Source organism: Amblyomma maculatum, chromosome 8 (genome assembly GCF_055883805.1).
Source record: "Amblyomma maculatum isolate TAMU_Amacu chromosome 8, ASM5588380v1, whole genome shotgun sequence".
NCBI lineage: Eukaryota > Metazoa > Arthropoda > Arachnida > Ixodida > Ixodidae > Amblyomma > Amblyomma maculatum.
This window is the reverse complement of record NC_139351.1, coordinates 125,585,807-125,612,545: the sequence shown is the minus strand read 5'-3', so window position 1 is coordinate 125,612,545 and position 26,739 is coordinate 125,585,807. Positions and strand designations below refer to the sequence as shown.

The window sequence follows — 26,739 nt, the reverse complement described above, 5'->3', positions numbered from 1 at the left end:
TGCGGACATGCACGCGCACGCACACGTATATCCGTTTAAAAACGGAGCGGCTACATGGCCTTTTTTAACAATTCCGACATGGTCACGCTTTTCAACCTCAACAAAGGTAGGAACCGGATACCGACAGGATAGATTCTGAGAGCACATCTGAGACGTAGGTGCCGGCAAGCTTTCTCGCATAATTTAAACCTGGCAACTCTATGATATCCCTGGCTACGTCCCGGATGTCGGTTCTAATAAGTCGTACCCGCCATGAGGGGCTGTTCGGTCCCAGCCCCCACAGGAACAATCCTTACGGAGCCGTGGTGAGAACGTGTGAAAAGTTGACACGAAAATAACAGCGGCTACAAGAAAACCGGTGTAGGTGCACGTGAACCATCTCGATAGCGCAGTGTTCTTAACTGCCCAAGTAAATTTTCTAATACCTTAGGCTCATCCAAAACCAAAGAAAAAGTATTATATTCGGACGCTAGCAAAAGCTAGCGAGCTGACAGTGCTAATTCACTGCTTACCGTAGGTCCTTGAGCAAGGGTGGGACGTGAAATAGGCATAAATATGTGCCAAAATTCGGCATAAGAGTTCGTATTCGTGTATTTTTCACGCCTGTATCTCTTCATTGACGAAACATAAGGAAAAAGAACACGAGAAAATAAAGGTGGTTAGTGTGCAAATTCCCATTTCCTGGCTGCTTAGTGAAACCAGCGAGGCCAAACGAGTTTATGCTCTGCAAACAAACAAACAAACAAACAAACAAACAAACAAACAAACAAACAAACAAACAAACAAACAAACAAACAAACAAACAAACAAACAAACAAACAAACAAAAACAGATGTCAAGTAATAAACGTTGTAATAAACAGCAACACATGTTCACACAGTTTCTCTCCCTATTGTAGATCAGCGTTATAATCGGTGAGAATAGCTAACGCCGAAGTGAGTCGAGCGACTTCGGGGTTCGTTTCCAGTGGTTTATAAAGCAGCAGCAGCAGCATCTTCTCAGCTAGATTTTTTTTTTTAAATTCTAGTACGTTATATGCTTGTTTGTATTTCTTCGGCATAACGTCAGGCTCTGCTGAGTTTGGCTGCCGATGGCGGGAATCAGCTGGATTCACGAAAATTGAACCGCGTTGCTTGACTCCCTAGTCATGGAGAAATTGTTTCCGGGTTCCTGCGCACATAATCAGGTGTGCTTCCGTGCTTCGAGGATTCTGACCGTGCAATGTGAAAGAGGTACTGAAATCCAATTTTCGCGTCATAATCTTCCCTTGTTTCCTTGTTGCCTCAGTCCTTTTCTGAGCTTACAATGCTAGAAGAGGCCAGTGTCAACGATAACACGATTCATGCCTCCCAAACTCGCACTTCTGCATTCTTTTCTTTTTTTTTTTTTACAATTGACGATTCTTTAACTCGATAAGTGCATTCGGTATCAATTCCCCAAACAATGGCTACCACTGAGACGTCACAGCATGCGCTATCCGTATTGCTGCATTTGTGGACTATGATAATTTAGAACAAGAGCTGGTTTCTAAAGCTTCCTGTTCCCCCTACCCGGAGTTAGTGCATTACTGGTAGCTTGAACTGCACCACTTTTCCACAATCCGGGCGCAGTGCTCCGAATTGCGCCTGATATTTGCGAAATATTTGTGACGTCACAGCACACCGCGGCTGCTGGCGGAGGTCTTAAACCTTTGCAACCTCGAAACAGCTTGTCAATATTGCTGAGGGAGAAAAGAGGCGCCATCGTCTAAGTGAGTTTCTTAAATAGCACTTCATTCACCAAGTGACCACTGCGAAGTGGGAATTTCGAGCTTGTCTCGGCTAGGATTAGGTTGAGAACGTGGAATGAGCTTCTATACTAACAGCGTTGGCCAGCTCCCCGCTCTGAGCCGCTTAAGTTAATTCGTAATAAAGGGAGTAATTAATCATTGACGTCCACCCAAACTCAGTCATACGGCTACAAAGGAAAGCCATATAGCTTTCTCAGAAACTTCGCAGTTAAAGAAAAATTCGTTCTGATCAGGGGATCGAACCCAGGACCACCTCTTTTCATCGGCAGTCGCTCGCTCTACTGACTGAGCTAACCAGGGCGGTTAGCAGAACAGATGGTAGGGTGAGAGCGAATTGATCAATAACTCTAAGTAGAAGTGGTGTTAATAGAATATTTAGGGAAATTGATTAGGGGGAGATTAATTAATGGTAAATTTTTGCTGCTCGTAAATGCTTGGTACTAGGCACGTTTAAAAATCAGCAAGCAATTTCTAGCCTTACGAAAAGAATTCTTAAAAGTGGATCATCCAAGTTAAATTACGAGGATTGCACATCTTGGCATTTCCGGGGCGTATACCCGATCGCAGAGCTAATTTGCATTTTTGGTAAATGCATTAAACTTCACTCTGAGATCAAATAGTCGTGCTGTGAAAGAGTACGCCGCTATTGCGCCTGCGTTCTGCTATAGGCCTTCACCATACCATCTGGTACTCTAAAGTCACAATGGTGCTTTGGTATAGAGTAGCTTGTGTCTGTTCCCGACTTAACGTTTTCGCGCAAAGGTCTGGTACAAAAGCGTAGCTTTGTGGGCTTGTTGGTGCATGAACATAGCGATATTGTAGCGCAAAAACAGATAAGACACACGAAAAGACCGAACAACACGAGCGCTACGTGTTGTTCGGTCTTCTCGTGTGTCTTGTCTGTTTTGCGCTACAATATCGCTAGGTCTGGTACAACTCATTTGTTACGTCTAAAAAATAACAACAGCGCCGGAGTACAGATACAAAGGAGAGGCAGCCATGTGAAGCACACCTGTATACCTCTCCTGTCTTTAGATAGTGAGCATAGCCATGGACAACCGTTGCCGGGATACGGCACCGCGGAGAAATATTTTTTAGGGAGTGTATGTGTGTGTGTGGGGGGGGGGGGGGGGGGACGTCACACAAACCAAAAACCAAGTGCCCTTCCTTCCGATTATACCCTGCCAGAGGCATTATTGCATTTTTTTTTATCGTAATGCTTATGTCGACAACACCTACGTCGAAATTTAAAGAGCCCATGGTGTTCAATGCCATTGCGTTGAATGTTATTACTGCGCTCCCTCGAAAGCTATTCAGTCGGTATTAGTTCTAACAGGTGGAGCACGCGAGTCCCTTCATTTTCATGTTGCTATAATATTCATAAATTATTTTTCTCAAACTAGTAACTCGTAAAGTTTTTCTATCAATATACGAACTGACCTTTCACCGCAAGCTCCTGTGTGGTGAGTTTTTTGTATTCGCGGTTCGCACTGACAGCGAAACCTTGTATGACGTCGTTTGCTTTTTCGTCCGCAATCGGCGCAAAATAACAAAAAAAAAAAAACGTTTCCAGCACAAAACCAGTGCCGTAAAGCCCTTCGTGACGTGAAGTTCACCTAGTTCCGCCTTCCTATCTCGCAGGTGCTCCATGATGCATATAGCTGCGGTGCTCTTCTGCCTGCTGGGCGCCTCGCTGGCGGCTTCTCCTTCCTCCTCGTCGTCGTCCTCGCAGTCTTCCTCGCCGAGCGTGTCTGCCTCGTCGTCCACATCGGTCGTCTCCTCGTCCAGCTCCTCGTCCACAAAGAGGGACGACTTCAACGCCGCTGCCTCCTCCAGCCATCCCGTGTATTCGCCCTCGGCCGGGTCCGGTTCATCGGTGTACGGCGCCTCATCGCCGTACGGAACCTCGGGATCTGGATATTCCGGAGGTGGATCCGTCGGGTAAGTCTCCTCGCATCGCGTCCGCCTGCCCAATCGAAAAAAAAAGAAAAGAAAAGACGTTTCTTCGCAATCGAACGCGCGCCCCATGCGTTACCTGCTACCTCTATAAAGCAACGACCCCCCTAGCTGATTTCAAATTTGGAATGACGTTTGATTTAAATAACTCGCCGGACAGGAAGAAAAAGAAAACAAAAAGCCGAATTAGAGAACAAAACAATATCTACAATATATGAAATGCCGTAATACAGGCGCTGTTTGGCCAATAATTGTCAAATAAAGAAGTCACTTGACTGCCTTGAAAAATTTGAGCATGAAAAGCCTCCTAGGTAAGCAGTGTCATTACTTTCTAATTCGAAATAGTATATATCCGGAGAAAAAAGTTAGCATGTCAGTACTCTCATGATACGAATACAAGTTATCTTGTGCTCTAGGCAAGTGCTATATAGGCTAATCATAGATGTACGCAAGTTGTAACAGGAACGCCTGATTAGCAGTTAACTGGCGAATGAAGAAATTTAATCGAACTGTTTTTTGTGCGTCAAATCATTTCATTCTTTCACATTGGTCTGAAGTCATTTTCTTCTCATAAATCTAGACTGCAGCATGCAAATATATAACATACGCTCACTGGTGCGACGGCCTTTAATTTATCATACTCACTCAGTTAGTCTGATATGTTTTGACACCTCTTGGGATGCTGCTAATGAGTGTCTACATCCGTATTGTATTAATTCGGTTATAGTAACAATACAAAGTAACGCTGCGTTAATTCGTTCCCTTTTTATTTTCTGTCCTAGTGCGTTTAATTTCAGTTTCGTTTCGTGTACTGATGCTCATGTTGAACAATATTCATAAGCCTTTCTCACTACGAGCAAAGACTCGCGAACACTGAGACATAGCCAACCTGACAATCAAAGCAAAGCTGTTTAATGTAGCCAGAACAAATTAAAAGTTTCGCACTAGAATTAACCTAGTGCACCCGCCCCCCTGAAAAGCATGTTTCTCTGCACCTACAGTATTTGAAAGGTGAAGCCAACTCTAAAGCATCACAGAGGGATTGATTTGCCTTTGTGCATGGTAAATGCGTTTAATTTCAGTTTCGTTTCGTGTACTGATGCTCATGTTGAACAACGTTCATAAGCCTTTCTCACTACGAGCAAAGACTCGCGAACACTGAGCCATATCCAACCTGACAATCAAAGCAAAGCTGTTTAATGTAGCCAGAACAAATTAAAAGTTTCGCACTAGAATTAACCCAGTGCACCCGCCCCCCTGAAAAGCATGTTTCTTTGCACATACAGTATTTGAAAGGTGAAGCCAACTTTAAAGCATCACAGAGGGATTGATTTGCCTTTGTGCATGGTAAATGAACTTTCAGTGAAAACAATTTCAGTTGGAAATACAATGAGCAAACGGTTAATGAGAAAGAATAAAAGAGCGCGCCAATTTAAAAATTCTAGACAGTTTGTTTGAATAATAAAGTAGGCGGCTCGATCAGAGCAGTAGCTGTTGGACTAGTTTGCACTGTTGCTTAAGAGAACATGAAAGAGCATCTTCCTGTTTGCATTTTTGTCTTGCGCCACTTCATGCTGTAACGTTGAGAAAGTGTGGAGCATGGGACTATGCATGCTAGATGCTTCCCAAGTGTACGCGTGATACGAGCCATCTGGTGCGACCCCAGCGTTGAACAGGGTACGCCATATTTACGTCGTCGCAGATTAGAGAGATAACGTACCAAAGGCAAGACTCTGCTTTAGAACTTAGTACTTTATTCTGCTCTCTTCACAGAAGTTAGCCGATGGAGGTGTCAACTTTGAACGGGAAGTAAAGACCGTCGCCGGTCTAATAAGGTTTCGTTTGTTGTAGTTTTTATTTTACCTGTCTGAATGTTTTAATTACGGATCTTTACTGCGCCAATTTCAATGTCAGTGCATGTTAAAGAGCTCCAGGTGGTCTATATTTCTAGAGTCCTCCACTACGGTGTCTTTCATAGTCTGAGTCACTTTAGGTTGTTAAACCCTACAAACTAAACCAAACCAAACCAAACCAAACCAAACCAAACCATTTACAATGCTTTTGCCGCAGTAAACCGGTACGTTATTGACCTTTATCAGGTCTTTCAAAAGCAGTTGTATAGCTTTCCTTCGTAACCGTATGTCTGCGCTTGGATGGATGTCAATGAGTAATTACTCCATTTTCACAATTATATCCCGCTTTGCGGGATTCCCTTAAATATTCGAACAACAGAATTGCGAATTTGTGTTTAATCTCTTCGTTTTTACATTCCTTTTTCACTAAGTAGTAATAACTGGGTCAGAGATGACCATGCGGTGCTTTCCTTTGTCTTTCTCTCCTTCATCTTCTTCCCAACGTGAGAAACCCTGGAATAGGGGACATCGAATGCATATGGCCAGTAGGTATTCACTTAGCGAGGTCACCGCCAGTAGGAGAGAGTGAGGGAAGGTCACTCGAGTCAGTCGACAGAGCAGCAACGTTGCATGCCTGGATCAATGCGATGTCAAATAACAGCAGCAGCAAGAACAAAAAAAAATGAAATAGGGTAACAGGAGACCCCAGAATTAAATGAACAATCCTGGCCTCGTGAATAGTGAGTCGGAGGTCTCAGGAGTGCATTAATTTGCTGCTGAATTTCTGAATTTCCCCATTTCTGAATTGAACGAGGCCTCCTCGATGACCCTACAGAGTTGTCACGATCTGTCCTGGCAGCACCTCAAATGTACATTTTTGTGCATTTAGTGGCACAGAATTATCCACACTTGGTTGGTGCGTCAGAATCCCAAGAATAAGATTGGGATGGAGCGCATTTGGCAAGCACTCGCAGATTATGACTAGTAGCTTACCGGTATCGCTCAAGAGGAAAGTATACAACAGTTGCATCTTACCTGTACTCACCTATGGGGCTGAAACGTGGAGGCTAACCAAGAGAGTTCTACTTAAGTTGATGACAACCCAGAGGGCTATGGAACGAAAAATGGTGGGGGTAACATTAAGAGATAGAAAGCGTGCAGAGTGGGTCAGAGAAATAACTCAAGTTACCGACATTCTAGTAGAAATTAAGAAGAAGAAATGGACATGGGCAGGACATGTAGTGCGAAGAGAGGATAACCGATGGTCGCTGAGGGTAACAAACTGGATTCCAAGGGAAGGAAAGCGCAGCAGGGGGCGGCAGAAAGTTAGGTGGGCGGATGAGATTAAGAAGTTCGCAGGGGTCAAGTGGATGCAGCTAGCATAGAACCGGGTTATGTGGAGAAATATGGGAGAGGCCTTCGCCCTACAGTGGGTATAGTCAGGATGATGATGATGATGATGATGGTTGGTGCGTCCAAACTAGACCGCCACTTCTGACTGGATACAAATTAACACATAACTCTACTATAAAATAAGTCCACAACCTTGCTCCAAATAACAGAGAACACAATGCGTACGTAAAACGGTGAACATCCGAGAGCAAGCACTTGGAAAGTGCAGCCACGTCCGTTCTTCAACGAGGAAGCCACGTCGCGGGCATCGACGACAACGGAGTGGCTTAGAAGTACGCCATCTTCGTTCGAATACGTGTCAGGGCGCTTATCGCTTGTACGTCGTGCTGTTCTGCCTAATTCAACGCGACCGCGTTTTCGCGCAGATACGGGTCGGCGGGCGGCTCCGGTGGAGCGTACGAAGCGGCCGCGTCCAGCAACACCTACCACAGCCAGGCAAGCCCCAACAGCAACCTCTACTACTACTACTACCCAGTTTCCAAGAACAGCGGACAGCAGGCGTCCAGCGCCTCGGACGCCGACTACCAGGTGAGGGCTGCTTCGCTCTGCGGCGGGTACGGCTTTTCAATGTAGCGCTACCCCTACGATGGACTCCAAGACGTATTACTGCCACAAAATGTCGATGCCACAACTGCATAACCCCTCAATCAATATTATAAAGGTACATGGTTAGCAGTACAGGGAAGGGAGCAATGAGGGTACAGGAAGATTCTAGTCGAACCCCTACAATGGAGATTCCATATACCAGTGCCCCTTCTTATCATACGTAACAATCGAGTGAGCACAAAGGGGGTTCCAATAAAGCCACTGAGAAGGGGAATTTATCATCGGCGTTGTCATTTGCCTACAGAAAAAAAAAAAAAACATTTGTAAGCACGGTTCTGACTGAAATGTTAAACTTGCAAAAGCGATTCTTTGCCTGGCTCTGTTATCCGACCCTCACGGTCCGCATATGCGTGAGGCTCATAACATGTGGAGGTTTGTGGGTGGCAGTCACACAAATAAGGCAGATAGTTGGTCGGGAGGTCTGGAGAAGCTTGTAGCACAGCGGGCTCGTCACCTTCTGCCTCTTTTGGAATTCTAATGGCGTATCCCGCTGCAGGCGAGCGCAGCGCAAAACTATGCGGGCGTGTCGGCGCCGGGCAGCGGCTCTTCATCGTCTTCCTCGTCCGGCTCGTATGATCAGGCGGCGAGCGCTTCCTCGTCAACGGGCTACGGCGCCGACGGCGGTCCCTCTTCGTCGGGGGGCTACGACCATGACTCGGCTGCCGCGGCTGCCTACAACGCGGCGGCTGCTGCCAGCTATCAGCAGCAACTGCAGGCCTACGCTGCTCAGGGCGGAGGAGGAGGACACTTTGGACCCAGTGAGTACATCATCCGAGTGCTCGTAACCGTCCTCTGCATTGTGTTCTTTATTTAATATAGCTGCAAGGAGAAACTTTACCCTTTAGGGAGGTTTAGTGTTACGGAGAATGACTGTAGACACGGAGGGTAAATTGAACGCCGCCATTTTGAGAGCACTGTAGCGCCATCTGTAGACGTCACAGAACAATGGTGGCTCTGGCCTGCCAAATGAGGCAGCCACAGGTAAACGTAGCGTTAGTGCTTTTACGTTTCTTACAAGTTTCCGCGGCTGGCTGCTCGTAAAATTGTCTAAAGTGAATTTCAGCCTTACGCCAAGACCGCACATTATGGCAAGCCGCACATTTCTCGATGACAGGGGCAAGCAGAGCGTGCACAAGAGGAGCGAACGGTTCGAGTAAGAGCGTGGTACCTTTGCTTGCAAGAACGCTGCGACTGTGACTTTTCCCAATTTTATTTGCACGCCCAATAATATGACACGTACCAGTGAAACTCTTGCAGTGCGCAATATATTTTAACTTAGCGTTGTGTGTAACAATCTGTCGCAGCCCTCATCTCACAAATAAGTGGTATGCTGCAAGCGCGAGTAAGCACATCGCATTCTCGCTGATACCGTGGTGTTTCCCCCTTTGTTTCAGCACGGCCGAAGAAAGAATTAGAACCAGATCAGCCGAGTTGGAGCTACAAGGAAGTGTCGTTTTGTAACAACCGTCGCCGCCGTGGCATTCCAGTTCTGGTGTGATAAGCAACCATGACACATGGAATTTTGTAAACAGTTGTAGTATTGCCTATCACAGCACTGCCATGCCGGTGACGGTTGGCAGAAGAAACTACGCCTCCTCGTAGCAGCTCGGCTGATTGGCTGCTAATTCCTTCGCGTGCCCTGCTGAAACAAAACGGGAGGTATCAGGGTATCAGCGAGAATGCGAAGTGTATACTCACACTTGCCGCATGCCACCTGTTTGAGAGGTGTGGGAAGCAACAGATTTTTGCAGATACCATACGAAGGTGAAATATATTGCTTAGTGCGAGTATTTTGCTAGTATATGGTATACTATTGGGCGTGGAAACCAAATGGGAAAAGTCACAGCCGCAGCATATTTGGATACACAAATACCATGTCCTTAACCGAACCAGTCGCTGCATTTGTGGACGGTGTGCTTACCCCTGCGATCGAGAGATATGCTGAACAGAATTGCCGTGAAGCGGGATTTCATTTTAGAAGATTTTACGAGCAGCCAGTAGCTAAAACATTAAATAAACGTAAAAGCACGAACGCTGTGTATACTTATGACCGCCTAGTTTGGCAGTCGAGGTACGGCGTTTCGCTGCGGCTCCTATAGATGGCGCTGCAGCACTGTCAAAATAGAATGATGGTTTAGTTAACCAATCTAAAACGATAATTAAGATATAGGGAGAAAAATGAGCATGATAGCTACTGCTACCACCCCGTTTCAAAGGGGACGCTCCTATATTCCATTTCATTCCATTCCAATGGTGGCGTTCAATTTTGACCTCTCCACTCGATAGTCGACGCCATGTTCGACATTGTGGGTTGTGAAAACTAAGGATTGCATGCGGAAAATACGTAGTGGAGCCTGCCCAAAGTCTCGAAGAGCCGTAAAGACCTCTGAGATGGACGCGCCATCTCCCTGCAGCCCATGCGCAGTGGCTTGCAAGACTAGAACCTGAGGGCCCAGTTTCGACATCCTTCTCGCCTTCCTATCTCAAAGGAGCTGCCCGAGGTGGAATCTCCTGCCAAGTCTTCTAGTTACGTCACGCACAATGTAACACCAACGAGAGACTTTCCCGAGATTTTTCGCGCAGAAAGCCGACGTGCTGACGCAGGGCCTTCTCTGAACGTGGGCGTGAACGTTGCCTTCGTTGCCGCGTTTAGTGGTGAAGATTGCATTATACAACTCTCCCAATATCACCCACGCCGCTCCTTCTTCTACAAGTCGGCTGTGTCTGGAACAACATCACCGGATAACTTTTTTTCTTTTTTTTTTTACCGATGAATAGCATGTTCAGGCATCTGTAGCGCACTGGTTTTGTGTTCAAAAGCCTGGCCGCAGATTATTTAAGAACAATTCAGTCGGTTAGTAAGCACGCCTGACTGAATTTTAAATCCAATAAAAAGTACTATATTGATTGAATTCAATTCAGCTCGTGAAATAATGATTTGAATCAAACCGATTCTAATAAGACGTCTATTGAGGGAGCACGCGTCGACGCGACTGGGACCGTCATTTTGGCGTACGTGGAGCGCGGCGAAAGGCAGCATGCATGTATAATCGGCCCAGGCTCCCACCACAGATGCTGACCGTAGCACAGAATTACGCCCTAGTCGGCGGGAAAGGTGATTACGATTGTGTGCGCGCTTACACGATGAAGAAGATATGTAGTCGCTATATGTCTTTGCACGTTGCAGACTTTGCAGCAGTCGAGCAAATCGCAGTGTTAAAAACAATTCTGGCGCAGATTCGTCCACAAGGAATCTCTCCACGCCCACTCACCCTTGTCTCATTTGATCAGCTATGCGTACGTGACTGCCAGCGTAAGACGCACTGCGGCATTCACTATACCCTCCCTTCGCAGGCGCGGCCCAGTACGCACACCTGAGCCAGCTGGCGCAGCAGTATGGCCCTCAGTTGGCAGCTGCCCAGCAATACGCCCAGTACGCCCAGCCGGGATCCGGACCGTACGGAGGCGGAGGTGGAGGAGGAGGATCCTACCCGTCGCCCTCTTTCCAGGGAAATTACGACACGTCCAAGAGGTACGATAAGTCTCGCGTGCTCTTCTCTCCAGCTATCCTGGCCGTGGTTATTTGCGCTTGTGATGTCAGACAGGAAGTCGAAATTAGTGCCGAGGCCATGTGAAGAAGCGGCACTAACACCCTTCTGCACTTCTAGTCTCAGACTAAAGCGTTACGTGCGGAGGGCCCAGCAAACCAGCTTTCAGTTGTGGCTCTGATTGCAGCGCTCACTGTTGCATGGCCCCACTTCTTTCTTGCTCTCTGAAGGATGAAAACACACAGAAAAGTAAAGATTGCTGAAAAGCGGACGTAAAGATACGTATCAATGGCTCCACGGCTTCGCCTTCTGTGCGGCAAGAGCATCCGGCATTATCAACAGGCCGCATGCTGAGAGTTTGGTGCGCACTTATGTACTAACCGCAGTCCTTTTCCAAGCCGGTCAGGAGCTCTCTATTATAAGGCACGCACAAGCATCAACCTGACGTGTGGTGAAGACCGTCATAGTATTTCTTACAGCAACATTTACACTGCAAACGTAGGGGTAAGGACTTTCTTTTTGGAAGCATTTGTGGATTGAGCGTGCGTCCAATTTCCTCACATGCAGGTACTACGGTCTTGGTTCGGTGATCATGCCCCTGCTGGCGCTGGCTGGACTCGGTCTCCTCATCCCCACCGTGACCAGCCTCAGCGGGAAGAAGAAGCGCTCGATAGATGACGCGAGTCGGGCTCACCTGGGAGACTACGCCGAGCGCTTGGAGCGGTACTTCAAGATCTACCGGGCTGCCGTCGAGAGTGAGGAGTGCATGAACCGCATCATCTGTGAGCTCGGAGACGCCGTCAGCAGTGTGCGCGGGAAGTCAGCGCTGCTCACGTGAGTGTACAAAGTGCCTCCCCTCCTCCCCTGTTTTCATCCTTCCCGCGGCGGAACGCCCCTTTCGAGTACAGAGCCATGCATCGAGATATAGCATTGTGATAGGTCTGAAAACTTCAGTCAAACCACTTGCAGGGACAGGACGCGAATTAGCAATGGCGTTTGAAGTACCGGGGTGGTGAAGAGGAAGTAAAAGGTGCCATATTAATGCCTCACTGACCAACGTATATAGTTGATTCCACCATCGGCCAACCTCCAGAAACTGAACTAGGCCCGAATTTCTATTCGAAATTTTGTAACAGGTTGAGCTCGGCAACTCTGGAAGCAGAGGACTGGGGAGGGCCCGCAACTCATAAGCACTCCCGAGCGCTGTGTTTAGCTGCTGAAGGGCTGTGCATCCATCGGCGGTGCATCTGTAATGGAACCGTTCGGGAGATTTTGTAAACAGCAGCCCCGTAACTCAGTTCACTAGAAGTGCCTAAATTAGAAGCGAACTTAGTGCCAAATATCGATTGGAATAGTACCTAAAATAGAGTCCATATAGCTCGCAAAGGCGTCTTATATTGCTCAATATGTTCCACAGTTATACTTTAAACAGCGTCTGCATTATATGTCTACATAATATATAGTAGTGTCATATATCGTTTTATTTGAAACAGTTTTAGGTGCCTAAAGCAAAGTACGTGCTTAAATTTGGTCAAAATGATGTACAATGGTCGCTGAAACAAAGCATGTGCCAACAGTGTTGTGTGTTGTTGCAATATGCGGAGACAAAACAGAATACATGCGGCTTGAAACGGCGTCTTATAATATTGCCACAAATGGAGAACTGTGGCGCCTAAAACAGTGCTTAACAGTGCCAACATTAATGTGCTCTCATCATAGTTAGACGGCGTTTCGTATTGGCTGCTGCTGCAGTGTATCGCTAATCGGCCACGTGTGCCTTGAACGCTTCCCCGCAGGGTCATGGAAAAGTTCGCGCCCGGCTGGATGAACAACAAAATGGGCGTGTTCAAGTCGGCGGCGCTCACCGTCGATACGACCAAGTGTTCGCGCTATAAGTGCTGAGCGCATGCGCAGGTCCAGCCCACCGAGCTTGACCTCCACAACGACGACGATGACAAGTAGCGACCTCCTTCGAATGTCGAACGAAGCGGAAGAAATGAAAAACAACACTGCGACACGTTGTAAAAAAAAAAAAAAGGGCCCCAGAGGGGGTGTCGAGTCGACGACCCACCTTCTCCTCATCATCCTCTCCCTTCTCCCCTCAGTTTTAGCGCCTTTTTTCCCCTTTCGCATTTCTTCGACTCGCTCAAGGGTCGGCCGTTGAGACCGCGAGTGAGTTCGAGGCTTTGGGGCAGCATTAAGCATCGGGATCAAGTGCGCCTAGATGGATGAGTGTAGAGTCGAGTGAACTGCACCAGGTCGGGACTGGTAGGTCACGTGATCCGGTGTTGTACAGAGCGTTAAGCTAAAGCCTTGTATTCCACAATTACTTGGTCAGCGAACTGACTAGATACACTTGTAGTGGTGTGCTGCTCTAAGCATGCATCAGGAGTTTACGAAGGTGATGCAGTAAAAGCTAGAATGTAGGAAAAGGACTGGATGAAAAATTCAGCCTTTAGGGCCACTTAACACTCAATGCTGTTTCGAGCCGGGTTTTCGGATTCAGTTCTATTTGTTGACGCAAACGTGGTCTTCAGCAAATCTTCAGCAAAGACGCCCTTCTGGAGTACCTCTTTCTCTTTGAACGGTTAGTGCAGTTCTTAGAACAGATTCATATCTGTTTTGAAAGACCTGCGAATATGCTGACTTTTTTTTTTTTTTGTACGCGAAGTGACAGTTCCACACATTGAAAGAAATCTACTGAGTAGAGCAGCCGTTTATAGCGGCTTAGCGTCTGCGGTTGGTAGCCTTTACCACGAGAAGGAAAAGCTCATGATTGCATAGTTTCACTTTCGCTGTTACTGTGGGCATCCTTCTCAGAGAGCCTTGGATGTAACAGCAGACTTGAATACTGTGCAAAGCTTAGGATACGAAGGATCATGTCCAGACAAACTCTTTGCCAGGAGCTTTGATGGATGTTTCCGTAGCCCTCAGTCGCAAACGTCAACAAGCTGTACTACACGCACGTGTACTTAATTTCTTCCTTCGACAGCGTCCTACTGCGCGCTTCTTTCATGACTGTTTTCAAATTTGAGTGCAGCAGTAACTTAGCGATCCCCCCCACCGTGTTACGTCATCTATTTATGTTTTCCAAACTATTAGTGTGGTGAGTAAACCACCTTCGCTTACAACTAGGTGTACCAAAACCTGCCCTGCAGGGCATTAGTCCTTTGACGTTTTTCGCGCCCTGCACCTTAACAAACAAAAAGCTGCAATTTGAGGGCCATTATCAGCTGCTATGTAATATAATTCGTACTCTTGCCGTTTCGGATAAGCATACTTAGTGATACCTCAGTGCGACGACTTGTACTTCGTCTGAAACTCTATTGCCGTTTCCTTGCTCCTGCCGTCTGCGCGTGGAGCAGACGATCTCGCTTAAATTTTATCCGTCTGCTTTTTTCCTGACGACGATAAAATTATCGCCTGCTTCATTAAGCAAGATCGCATAAAGCTCGCGCGTTATATACTCTTCGTGATTGTTGAGGTCAGGTTCTTTTTTTTTTTCATTTTTTTTATGACATTGGAGTCGTCAGCTGTAGTTGATATGAAAGCCAGAGCGCGATCGCATCACCGAATGCGATTGAGGCTGCAGAGCAGCCGAGTCGCTTTTCGAATGGAACACATACGAACGCCATCACCACTCATCTTTCGTACAGAAGTCCACAGTTTTTTTCCCTCCCAACATCGTCAGCTCTTAGCATTTCGGTTAGTCCTATTTTATTTTCGGTTATTATTATTATTTACTATCTAGTAACTATGCGCGGCATTCACTACCCATCTCGATTAACTCTTTAGCGTGGACCATGGTTTGTAAGCGTGTACCTGTGTGTGGAGTTGTGTTGTTTTTTTTTTCTTTGGAATGTTTTTTTCCCTTTGCCAGAGTGCTTCGTACCGTGGCTTGATGCCTTTTTTTTTTTCACTTGTTTGTCGATAGTGGCGAGCACGCCCGATCTCGCCTGAGGTTCATTTTTGGAGGGATTTTTTTGGAAAAAAGAAAACCCGCCTTCGAATGCCACCCGGTGATAATAAATTTTCGCTGTATAGCGAGCACCAACTAAATGTTTCAACATGCCCCCTCACTCCCCTCTTGTCCTGTTGCTTCCTCTGCTTTCGGTAAATACCGCAAAAACTGGATAGGTTTACCACTTCTAGGCACGAAGTGACGCCAACTATTAGTGGCTGCTTAGGGAACACGGCGCTGTAGACACGCAGACGACTCCTATCCCCTTTTATCTTTCTTACAAGAAACACTTGTGTTTTAGCATTAGCTCAGTAAAAGTGGCAGAAAGCGACAAAACAATTTCCAGTACCTCGTATACCTAAAAAATCAGCCACCATTGACTGTTGATTAACTAAGGGTAGTCTTTCAAACACTGCAACATGGAAGCTGAAGAAACAAATCGGATGGCTATATGGGGAAGTTAGAAGTAATTTTTGGTCGATTCAGCGTGTAATAACACTGATCGAGTTCTAAACACCCAGCCTGAACCTATGGCAAGCACAGCGTCAACACACGATGGGTCAAACGCTCACGAAAAAACCAGCAGCGGCTTCCAAGTGGGCTTTTTGTGTGTGTTCAATGTGGCGCGTTAATGCAGGATCCGAACGATTAGTATATGCTCAAGTGCGTTAACTGCCGTCAAAAGGCAACCTCGCTGAATGACGCCATTCCTGTCGAGCAGGCAAAAGCAGACTCGCGCATGCGCACGCGTCCGCTGTCCTGAGCAGACGAAATCTATTGAGTACGCAACTTCCGTAACCCTCTTCGTCACTTCGTGCCTGATACAGTCTCAAGCTAAAAACGCAATGACCTGTTCCATTGTTTGTTCCTGACATTGTTTCCTCTTCGAAGAATGACAACCTTGAGGTTTCTTGAAAGTGACACATTTGATGCCCGGTTGACGCTACGATGATAAGTAATAAGAAAAAGGTATAACTCCGACCACTGTGCCAAGTTCTTACCTGACAAAGGCAGGGGGGAGCAAGGTTGCAAAACTGAAATCTCTATAAATGTTTTTCTCTTCCTCACGGGCATTTCACACACACACAAAAAAAGGCTGTAGCTCATCTGTGTAGGCCCTGTAGGGTGTCTAGTATTTATTTTTTTCACGTTGTATACCGTCGCTTCGTCCGCGATGCGACTCAGAACGTCTGCCTGATCTTGTATTCCCTGTACACTTTTTTGATAAAACATTTGAATGCCATCGCTCCCGTTTGCTTGTCTCTCTTGCGCCTTTCGGTTTTTGCTCGTGCTAACTTCAAGCACCGCAAATATAAACAAATTATCTTTAGCATTTCGAATATTTCATATAACACACTGAATTCCGGACGCGAGAAATATAAAACATTAGTGAGAGAGTTGGTGAGACTACAGTTATGATTGTTGAAAGGCAGTATGGAGATGGTGTGGCTGTACTCAATCATGGTGGCGCCAAATGGTAGGAATAGAAAGCTGCCGATACTAAGCCATTCTGCTGTAAGGGCCCTGTAAGGAAGTAGCGGTGGCAGGATAGGCAAAAATGTCCTATACTTTCTTTTCATGGCAAAATCAACAAATCTCCTTTCCAGGCTTAGGTCGATAAAAGGTTAGCTGCGAAACATGCCAGTTATCGAGATTTTAATTTTTCGTGTCTTACAAGCTGCCGTCTTTTTGCTTTTAATAAATGTTTTAAACGTTAGCAAGAAGTCCAGTCGCTGTGCGCAGATCTTTCGTCGCCTGCTACCAGCCTTGCATTGGACTGCTTACAGCCCACATGCGCTTAACACTCGGCCTCAGTCAGCACTATGTTATGTTTTTTCTGAAGAAAAAAAACAAAAACAAGACGGCAAAATACACCTTTCTCTGAATGCCACGTTGGCAGAACAGGACTAGAGCATAATATTACGATCTAAAGGATCGGCGCGGTCAGAGTGATTGTGCTATCCAGAGGACTGCAATACCACGGCCTAGTTAGCTTCATTCTACGCTGGTATAAGATAGTGAGGACCGAAAAATAAATTTGTCTAGTCCACAGCAGGAACCAGCAACTTGCTGACATATCTCTACGGCCAAATTTTTTGAGCAATCAGACGGGACCTCCATTCCACCCAGAATGGCTGCCGCATGATTCAACGCTTTCGATAATGAAGCAACCGTGCACTGGGCTCTCTGCAAGTTATGTAAACAGACTGGAATTAACGCAGGTTGGCGTGAGCAAACGTTTTCCGAGAACACTGCAGAATCTGCACTGCGTAAGTCTGAGTGTTTGTGTGTTGTCCTCGAGAAGTGTGCGCGGAATTCTGCAAGTAACACAAACGAAGTGGCGTTCGCATGCTGTGCGATGTTGTTGTTGTTGTTGTGGCTGTAGAAAGAAGGAAAAGAAAATGCACGGGCCTGCTACTGGCTCTGTAGCTGAGCCACCTCTGCTGCCTCGTGCAGATAGAAGAGAAAATAGAGAATAAAGAAAAGCAAGAGGGAAAGAAAGACGCGAGCCGCAACAACAGCCGTCGTCCACCACCAGCGGGGACGTGTGCAATGACGGCCTACAACAGATAAAAATTAGGTGCCAGGTCAGCCCCCGCCGCAAGCAGCGGTGACCCACCTGCACCAGCACCATCAGGGCAGAGCACCCCAGCTGTGCGATGTCAGCGCACGTTAAAGATCCCCAGGTGGTCGAAATTACTCCGTAGCCCTCCACTACGGCTCCCCTTTCTCTCCTTACACTTTCACTCCCACCTTCATCCCTTCCCTTACGGCGCGGTTCAGGTGTCCACATAGCGTGTGACAGATACTGCGCCTTTCCTTTCCTGTGAACCAATTATTTTTTATCATTATTATTATTATTATTATTATTATTATTATTATTATTATTATTATTATTATTATTATTATTATTATTATTATTATTATTATTATTATTATTATTATTATTATTATTAAACAGGTACTGCGCCCTTCCTTTCCTGTAAACCAACTACAGAAGGCCGGTGAACTTTGACCCGCTCAGGGGCGCGCGATGTACCGTGTGCTGCAGCAATGTTCAGGCGTTCGCATTTCTTCACTGCAGATTGCAGCGCTCCCGGAATTTCTCAGTGTCACAGACACCCGCCTTTACGGCAACTGGTTGAATACGGTACGATTAGAAAGTGTGTACAGAGGTACACACTTTCTAACCGTACCGTAGAGGGGTTGGTCGGGAGGGTGGCCGGTCCTGGCCCTGATGGGGCTGGGATATGTAGGTCACCGCCGCTTGCGGTGGGGGCTAGCCTGCTACCGAATTTTTATCTGTTGTAGGCCGTCATTCGCGGCGCGTCTTATTCTCCCTGTTCTTTTTTCTTTTTTCTCTATTTTCTCTTCTGTCCGCACGAGGCAACGAAGGTGGCTCAGCTACAGAGCCAGTAGCAGGCCCGTGCATTTTCTTTTCCTTCTTCCCACAGCCACAACAACAACCGTACCGTACCCCCCCCCCCCCCCCATTTCTGCATGCAAATCACGCCCTTTCCCACTCGTTCACGTTCAAACATTTCACATTTGCCGCCAGCGGAAGTGAGGCTTACGTCACCGGAAGTCGAGTACCATGTGACCTCATTTTGACATCACCAATACCTCTCCCGGATATTTCGACGTCTGACTTAAATGGCTCTAATTGATTACCCAATTAACTCACATGCATCAAAGTTTTCCGCAGCGAGGTTTTTCGCCCTCGATCTAATGCAACCATTATTTTTTTTATAACTCGTTTCGTTCGAACATTACTTGCAAAAAAAAAAATAAATAAATAAATATATCACTCCGCCTTGCCTCGTGGCTCGGAACACGCTGAAAAACCAGTTACCATACGATCCATATGGTAGAAGGTTATTCGGACCAGCCTCGTCTAGGGGCTACGCGACTTTAGTGATGTGTTTGGCCATCGAACGCACTAAGAAAGTTGGCTTGCATGCGAGCTTCGGCTGGTCTAGCTGCGAAAACCTGATACAGGAGGAGCGGGAGAAACCAGAAAACTAAGTCGTTCTGTTTTAGAGAACTTAAAAGAAAAAGCGACCTATTTGCAAATAAAACATTTGCATCATTCTACTACAATATCGACCAATAATCACTTTGATTTTCAATTCGTTCCTATCATTATTTTTGACGCAGTATCTTCCACTCCCGGTATCCCGCAGACACATCTCGCGGACACACAGTAACGTTCAGGCACAGCGGAGGCCGAAGAAATTGCCGTCGCGCTGCCGGCAGCAGAAGGCTACAGAACGGGCCGATCTCTCAACATACTGACATACTCGAAGGAGACGTGCAGGAACTACACGAGGGGCAGGATCAGCAGAACAGCCCTTAAAATACTCAGCGGGGCAACCTCCGCCGAGGAGAAACCCAAGCATAACCTAATCTGGATCCCGGGCCACACGGGCATAGGGGGGAACGAAAGGGCAGACAGCCTAGCTCGAGGTTACGCATTCCGAGCAGGGCAGTCAAATGCTCCGGAGCTCCGCCTACAGGCTTGCGAGGGGGGATACGCAGAGATCTTGCACTTGCATAGGGGAGCTAGAATTAGATATCCACCACCACACAAAGCCCTAACAAAGGAGGAAGCGACCGGCTGGCGCAGATTACAGACCAACTCCTTTCCTAACCTACACATACTTAATAAAATGTTCCCGACACAATACAAAGCCACCTGCCCTTGGTGCGATGCCACACCTACACTTTATCATATCACGTGGGAATGCGAACGCAACAAAGCATTCCACCAACACGAAGACCCGAGTGCGGAGCAATGGAAGAGTCGGCTCACCAACGGCGAGCTCGCGACCCAAAGGGCCTTAGTGCAGCACGCGACTGATGCAGCACGACTCAGTGGAGCCTTGGAATAGGGGCCCACCCTTGCTGACGAGAAGCCTCAAGTCGCCAGCGCCACAGGAGACGACGGAGACTTCACAACCGCGAAACCCTTGAAATATCCAATAAAGTTTTCACTCACTCACTCACTCACTCAGGCTTACGTATTTCTTGTTGCTGTTGTGGCTGTGGGAAGAAGGAAAAGAAAATGCACCGGCCCGCTACTGGCTCTGTAGCTGAGCCACCTCCGCTGCCTCGTGCAGATAGAAGAGAATATAGAGAAGAAAGAAAAGGAAGAGGGAAAGAAAGACGTGCGCCGCAACAACAGCCGTCGTCCACCACCAGCGGTGGCGTGTGCAATGACGGCCTACAACAGATAAAAATTCGGTGCCAGGCTATCCCCCGCCGCAAGCGGCGGTGACCAACCTGTACCAGCCCCATCAGGGGAGAGAGTGCAGACTCTACACCGTTCTCGGAAACGTGTACACCGCCCTATACTCTGTTTCATACATTGTAGTCAATGCGTTATCTGTTTGCGCTCATCGCCGGCATCGGAATAATATCATTATTATATTCGCCGAAGCCAAGCCTGTAGTCTGCGCATATGAGCAGCAATACACTGCATCAGCCTCGTGTCTCGCCTCTCGACCCTTTCCTCAGCTTTTTTTTTTTAAGCGGCGAATCTTGCTTCACATTGTCTCGGAATACCACCTAAATGGCAGTAAACATTTCATGGCGATGTTGGCTGCCACTGAAATTAAATTATTTTTGTGCCTTTAATATTTGATTAAGAACATAAGAATGCAAGTGGACAACTCATTTCGACTGACTGGTTTAAGCAGTGATTTTTGCATAAAAAAGAAAAAAAAAGCATCTCAGAATGCGACCTGTGAATGCTTCATTCCTTGTAAGCACCTGTCCTGTCTCCAGAGAAGTGGATCTTCTATTTCCGAGGAAGCTCCAGACGTCCTCTACGCGTCAGGTTGCGAGACCTCCGGCGCATGCTACTCATGCATGATTGCAGCTCAGGTCGGCACGGAGGCTAGGCCTAGTGCTGCCGCTGCCACGCTGGCAGAGGTAGCTTCGCCGGAGTTGCTCGCTGCAACTCCTGCCCTGCCGTCGACACCTCAACCTGACCATCGGCCTCAGGTCCAGCTTGGTGCTCCCGGTTCTTCAGCACCAGCGCCCATTCAGCCTTTCCAAAATGGACAACAGCCCGTAAGTGAACTGTTCTCTGGGCGGAGCACGGCTATGGCCACTCAGCTAACACGACGAGATGCACATCCAACAGTGCGACCTGAGGAGACAAGCTCTCCAATGGACCTATCGGCTCCACCATCCATATCAACGAGTACCCGTGCCCCTCACAAGCGTCCTTCGGAAGATAATCAACCGAATTCGTCCTCGGCAAGTGGTGGCTATCAAGAGCGCTCCTGTTTAACTATCGAAAACCAGGTTGCATCTACACCGGGATCGGCATCTTATAAAGTGGCGATTAAATCTCTAGCCAACAAAAGCCTGACCGATATACCAAACAGGATCATCCAGGCCAACTTGGACGCGTGTCTCGGAACCAGAGGTTTTCGGGGCTTCACGGCAAGGAAGAAGTCAAACACTATAGCTGTGTGGCTCCCGACACTTACTGCGGTGGAACGTGTCCAAACGCTTAGTTATATTTCAGTCACAAGTGAGATCTCAGTGCCTGTGCAAGTGTATCTAGTTGAAGGCTCCGACTTTCAGCGTTATGTCGTTTACAACGTCGACATAAACGAAGATCAAACCACCCTTCAACGTGAGCTGTACTGCCCAACGCACCGAGTCATACAGGCCCGACACATAGGAAAGGGGCGTTCCTGCATGATAACCTTGCAAGGCCCTCCGACACTCCCAGCCTGTCTGTACTACTACGGCTGCATATTAAGGCCACGGCCGTATAAACCGAGTGTGGTTTACTGTTATAACTGTTTTCGGGCAGGGCACATGCGCAAATCTTGCCCCTTTGCTACTGCCGATGAAGGTGCGTCTGAAGGAAAAGTTACGTACCGATGCGGCCTCTGCAAATCGGATGACCACGAGATAACATCTCCAAGTTGTCCGACAAAGCAAAAGGCAACGCAGAAGGCTCGTCTTCGGAACACTAAGCGTTGGCCAATAGAGGACATGACACCGGTGCAGACATCCAATCGCTTTGCAGCTCTTCAGTGGGATGATGACGAGTGGTTAGAGCTTCCTGAGCCCGCTTCGAATGCACCTCCAGCTAAGACAAAGTCTAATGATACGGTGCTCAAGAAACGCAGTCGACAACAGCCAATACAGCAGCGTACTGATCTACCAGACGACGATATGGCTGTAGTGGATGAGCAAATCAATCGTCTCTTAGCAGAGGTCTCTAAGCTCCGACAACACCGCGAAATGCTTGCTCGACGTCGGCGAGCTGCAGAAGTAACCGCCAAATCTAGTAATTGTCCAACACAACCGCCTTCATCCCGCGCAACAGGGCCATTTGCTGCCTCTTCCCAGAGTACCACAACGCCCAATGATAACTCTGCAACATCGCTGCTCCGCTATATGGTCAACCAGTTGTCCAACCTGACATCTGTGATACTACAGCGCTTGGACTAGCACACAAAAATGGCGAAGTCCGGTCGTCCTGGTGTACTACAGTGGAACTGTAGAGGCATTTCCACGAAGGTGGCCGAGCTCAAGACCCGACTGCGATTTGACAAGCTTCGGGTGTGGGCTATGTTACTTCAGGAAACGAACGCCTTACCATCCATTCCTGGCTTCAGCGGCTACGTGTCTCCTTCAATGACTGACCGTCGCGCGCAGACTGCTTCTCCCCCGGGAAAGGCGGCGATATATGTTGAAACGCGTATTCCTCATGTACGCCTTTCTCTCGAAAACTGGTGCACATCATACCAAGAGGTAGTAGCAGTTGCCGCGAAATTTCTGAAAGGAACCGTTGTTCTTGTTTCTTATTACGTTCGACCAGCTGGAGGCGCCTCTTCCCGTATTAATCTTGGCTGGTTATTAAGTGTTTGTCGGCAATATCCCGGGTGTCCAATTTTAGTCGGAGGCGACTTTAACGCCCCTCACCCAGATTGGGGTTATCCGACTGCAAGCCCTCGTGGTAGGCGTCTGCGGGACGCCTTCACTGATGCCCTGTTTGTTCTGCTTAATCACCCTGGGACAGCAACACGGCCTGTGCGTCACATATGTAGTGCTGCCTATGCTCCAGACTTGACGTGGTGGTTGGGCGCAGGAACTCCCTCATGGCACATGGAGCCGGACTGCTGGGGAAGTGATCACCACGTCCTATCCTCATCGGTCTCCATCCCTCCCGTCTCTGCCCTTTACGCCGCAAATGTTCTGTGATAAACTGGGACAGCTTTCGCTCATCTCTCGACAGTATGTCTTCAGATTCGCCATCACTCCTTGTTGACCGTATACAGACAGCACTAAACAGCGCTACGACTACTACCTGGATTGATGTAGGTCGACCGGCACCAGATCTCGGCCTGCTTAACTTGTGGGCAGCCCGCCGTCAAGCTGAGTTGGCTGCTACGCGAGACCCTATACTTCAGGGCAGGCACGTACACGACTGAATTATCTTACCGCGAAGACTCGGAGATATGAACACGATCTCTCGCGACGCCAGTGGCATGCATGGTGTGAACAATTTTCTGATAAATCATCGAATGCCTCACTATGGCGAACGTTTCGTGCAATGGAACATGGTCGTCGTTCTACTGACGCAGCAGCAACAGCATGCTTTGCGGCTAATCTGTCGCCGGGTGATTTCGCCAAAGAAGCTGCTCGAAAATATTTCCCAAAATACGATATACTGCCTCCTTCAGCAGTGAACCTTAATTTGGCAGGTATCCCTGCAGACGCATGGAAACTACCATCTGCTGCCGACGCAGATGGAATTGCGAGCCTCTTTTCGATGTGCCAGCTGCTGGCTGCAATTGACGATGCGAAACGGAAAACAGCGCCCGGCCTGGACAAAATTCAGTATGAGGTTTACAAGAACCTCAGTACTGCTGCACTTCCTCAACTACTAGACACCATAAACAAAGTGTGGCTTGATGGTGTCGTACCCGAGAGCTGGAAAACCGCTGTCGTGATCCCTATTCCCAAACCTGGGAAGCCTCCAACGGACCTCGCCAACTTACGACCAATCTCCTTAACATCAACGCTTTGCAAGCTCGCAGAGAAAATGCTAGCCACACGACTTTCTTGGTGGCTTGAACAGCACGGTTTTTATCACCCTGCTCAAATTGGATTTCGTCCATACATAGGTACAGAGGACGGGTTGGCTGTCTTGGCATCAGCTGTTCTGTCATCTACCCACAGTCGCAATGTACGTACCATATTAGCAATGGATGTTGCAAAGGCATATGACAACATCAGTCATGCTGCAATCCTGAATGTCATTGACATGCTTCATCTCCCTCCGAGAGTACGCACTTTTGTCGCATCATTTTTGGACGGAAGAAATTTTGCAATACGCCTCAGCGGTGACACTGTTGGTTCATTCGTTTCACAACGTGGCGTGCCCCAGGGATCAGTATTGTCTCCGACGTTATTCAATATTACTTTCATCCCATTGGCGTGGCACTTACATAATATCCTTGAAATCAAGTTTTTGCAGTACGCAGATGATATCACGGTGTGGAGCACTCACCATGATCTTCTCACTCAAGAGGCCGCCCTTCAGTCAGCATTAGACGTAACCTCTGATTACGCATCCTCCATTGGCCTTCAACTTTCTGTGTGTAAAACTTCATACACGTCAGTCGCCAACCGCTGGGGACGCCGTAAACTTGCCTCAAATCCAATTCGTCTGTCTCTATCAGGCACGCCAATACAAGAAAGTTCGAGCCTGAAAATTCTGGGCTTAACAATTCACCAATCAGGATCAGCGACTGCTTGGCTCTCTCATGCAAGAAAGCAAGCACTTCAAACTATAAGTTTAATAAAAAGAATTGCACCTAAAACGGGTGGCGCTGGCTCGTCTGTTGCACGCCAGTTAGTGAGGGCGGTTCTGCAGCCCCGTATTGTTTACCAGGCACAGTTCCAGCATCTTACAAGGGCACAATGGGATCGCCTTGAAGCCGTAAATCGAGAGGCTATGAGGACCATAACATGCCTTCCACGAATCACACCGGTCGTAGCGTTACAGGAGAATGCGCAGCTCAACACCATCGATGAATTGGTGCAGCAGCACCGTGATGCTCGCAGACTCAAGGCCACTTTGTCACATTCCACGCAAGCACTGAGGGCGTATGCAACGTCCCACATTATTCTTCAGCCACCTGTGCCAGTTCTCCCTCCCTGGAAATTTATACAGTTAGGAGACAACAAGCCAACCGACATCCGCAGACCGACGTCTGCCAACTCTGCATCGTTGCTACGCCAGAGATTTGAAGAGCAAGATACTAACCTGCCTCAAGATTCCATAGTAGTGTACGTAGATGGAAGCCTGCAAGGCTGTGAAGCCAAAACGGCAATCTACTGTCCACGGAGACCTAGCCTGAATCAGACAACTACGTTTCAGCTTTCGGAACCACTTACATATTTCTACGCTGAGCTTGTGGCAGTTCAGGAGGCACTCTGCTCCGTGACTTCTATAACCATGCTCCCTACAGCCCACATTGTCATCCGCACTGACGCACTTCAAGCAGTACGTCTGCTCCGACGTGTCAGCCGCTGCCCTAAAATTTGCCAGGACATCCACCAGCTTGCGGCGCGCATCCCACAATCAATACGCATTGAGTGGGTCCCACGGGATCTGCTGCCTTTCCAAAGTCAAGCTGATTTTGCAACCCGCCTCGTCAACCAAGATGCATCAATCCCACGGCTTCTCGAAGTCGACGACGCTACCCTCCTTTTGTCAAGAAAGGAGCACCTCCGGCGCCGCACACGTGCACTTATCCCTCCGTGTGCGATATCCCTTCCCCGCGGTCTCACCCGTGCAGAGGAGGTTGCGCTTAGGAGGATCCGGGTCGGTGTTGCCCTTACACCAGCTGTAACTAGGACGTGGTCATACTTCCAACACTTATATCCTCGCCCAGGATGCCCGATCTGTAACAACGAAGATGTCGAGGCCGACATCCACCACTTGCTGTTTGACTGCCCAGCACTCAAGCCAACACGAATCCGGCACCTGAGCATAGCTGGCCTTTCAGCAACCAATCCTGCCTCATACGTCACTTGGACGCAGGGACCTCATCATCGCTCACTTCTGGACTTCATAAAATCAGCCAACCTTTTTCCATTCATTTAATCATTTATTCATCCTTCATCTCATAACCTACTGATGCCCTGAGGCAATAAATATTGACCTAAAAAATAAAAAGAAAGGGCAAAAAAAAACCAACAGAAACCCTAATTGAACCGCTATTCTGCCTCCGCCGTGGTGGTGCAGTGGTTAAAACGCCCGACCACTGTGCCGGACGGAGTTCCCGAGTTTGAACCCGACCGCGGCGGCTGCGTTTTGATGGAGGCGAAACGAAGAGGCGTCTTTGTGCTGTGCGATGTCAGCGTTGCTGTTATTGTTGTGGCTGTAGGAAGAAGAAGAAAATGCACGGCCTGCTACTAGCTCTGTTGCTGAGCCACCTCCGCTGCCTCGTGCAGACAGAAGAGAAAATAGAGAAGAAAGAAAAGGAAGAAGAAAGGAAAGAAAGAAGAAGAAGAGAAGAAAAAGCGCTCGTGTTGTTCGTTCTTCTCGTGTGTCCTGTCTGCTTCGCGCTA

At 47.8% G+C, this 26,739-nt stretch overlaps 1 protein-coding gene across 1 annotated transcript in view; it reads left to right on the top strand.

Annotated features, from left to right (window-relative positions):
* Positions 1-16,561, top strand: part of LOC146182490 (uncharacterized) — a 30,876-nt gene extending 14,315 nt beyond the window's left edge. The window contains exons 2-7 of the mRNA XM_084577619.1: positions 3,431-3,730; positions 7,377-7,539; positions 8,114-8,375; positions 10,972-11,149; positions 11,733-11,999; positions 12,962-16,561. Coding sequence (XP_084433745.1) covers positions 3,431-3,730; positions 7,377-7,539; positions 8,114-8,375; positions 10,972-11,149; positions 11,733-11,999; positions 12,962-13,067 — 1,276 coding nt within the window. The 3' untranslated portion in view covers positions 13,068-16,561. The remainder of the gene's footprint in view (positions 1-3,430; positions 3,731-7,376; positions 7,540-8,113; positions 8,376-10,971; positions 11,150-11,732; positions 12,000-12,961) is intronic.
* Positions 16,562-26,739: the final 10,178 nt, after the last annotated feature.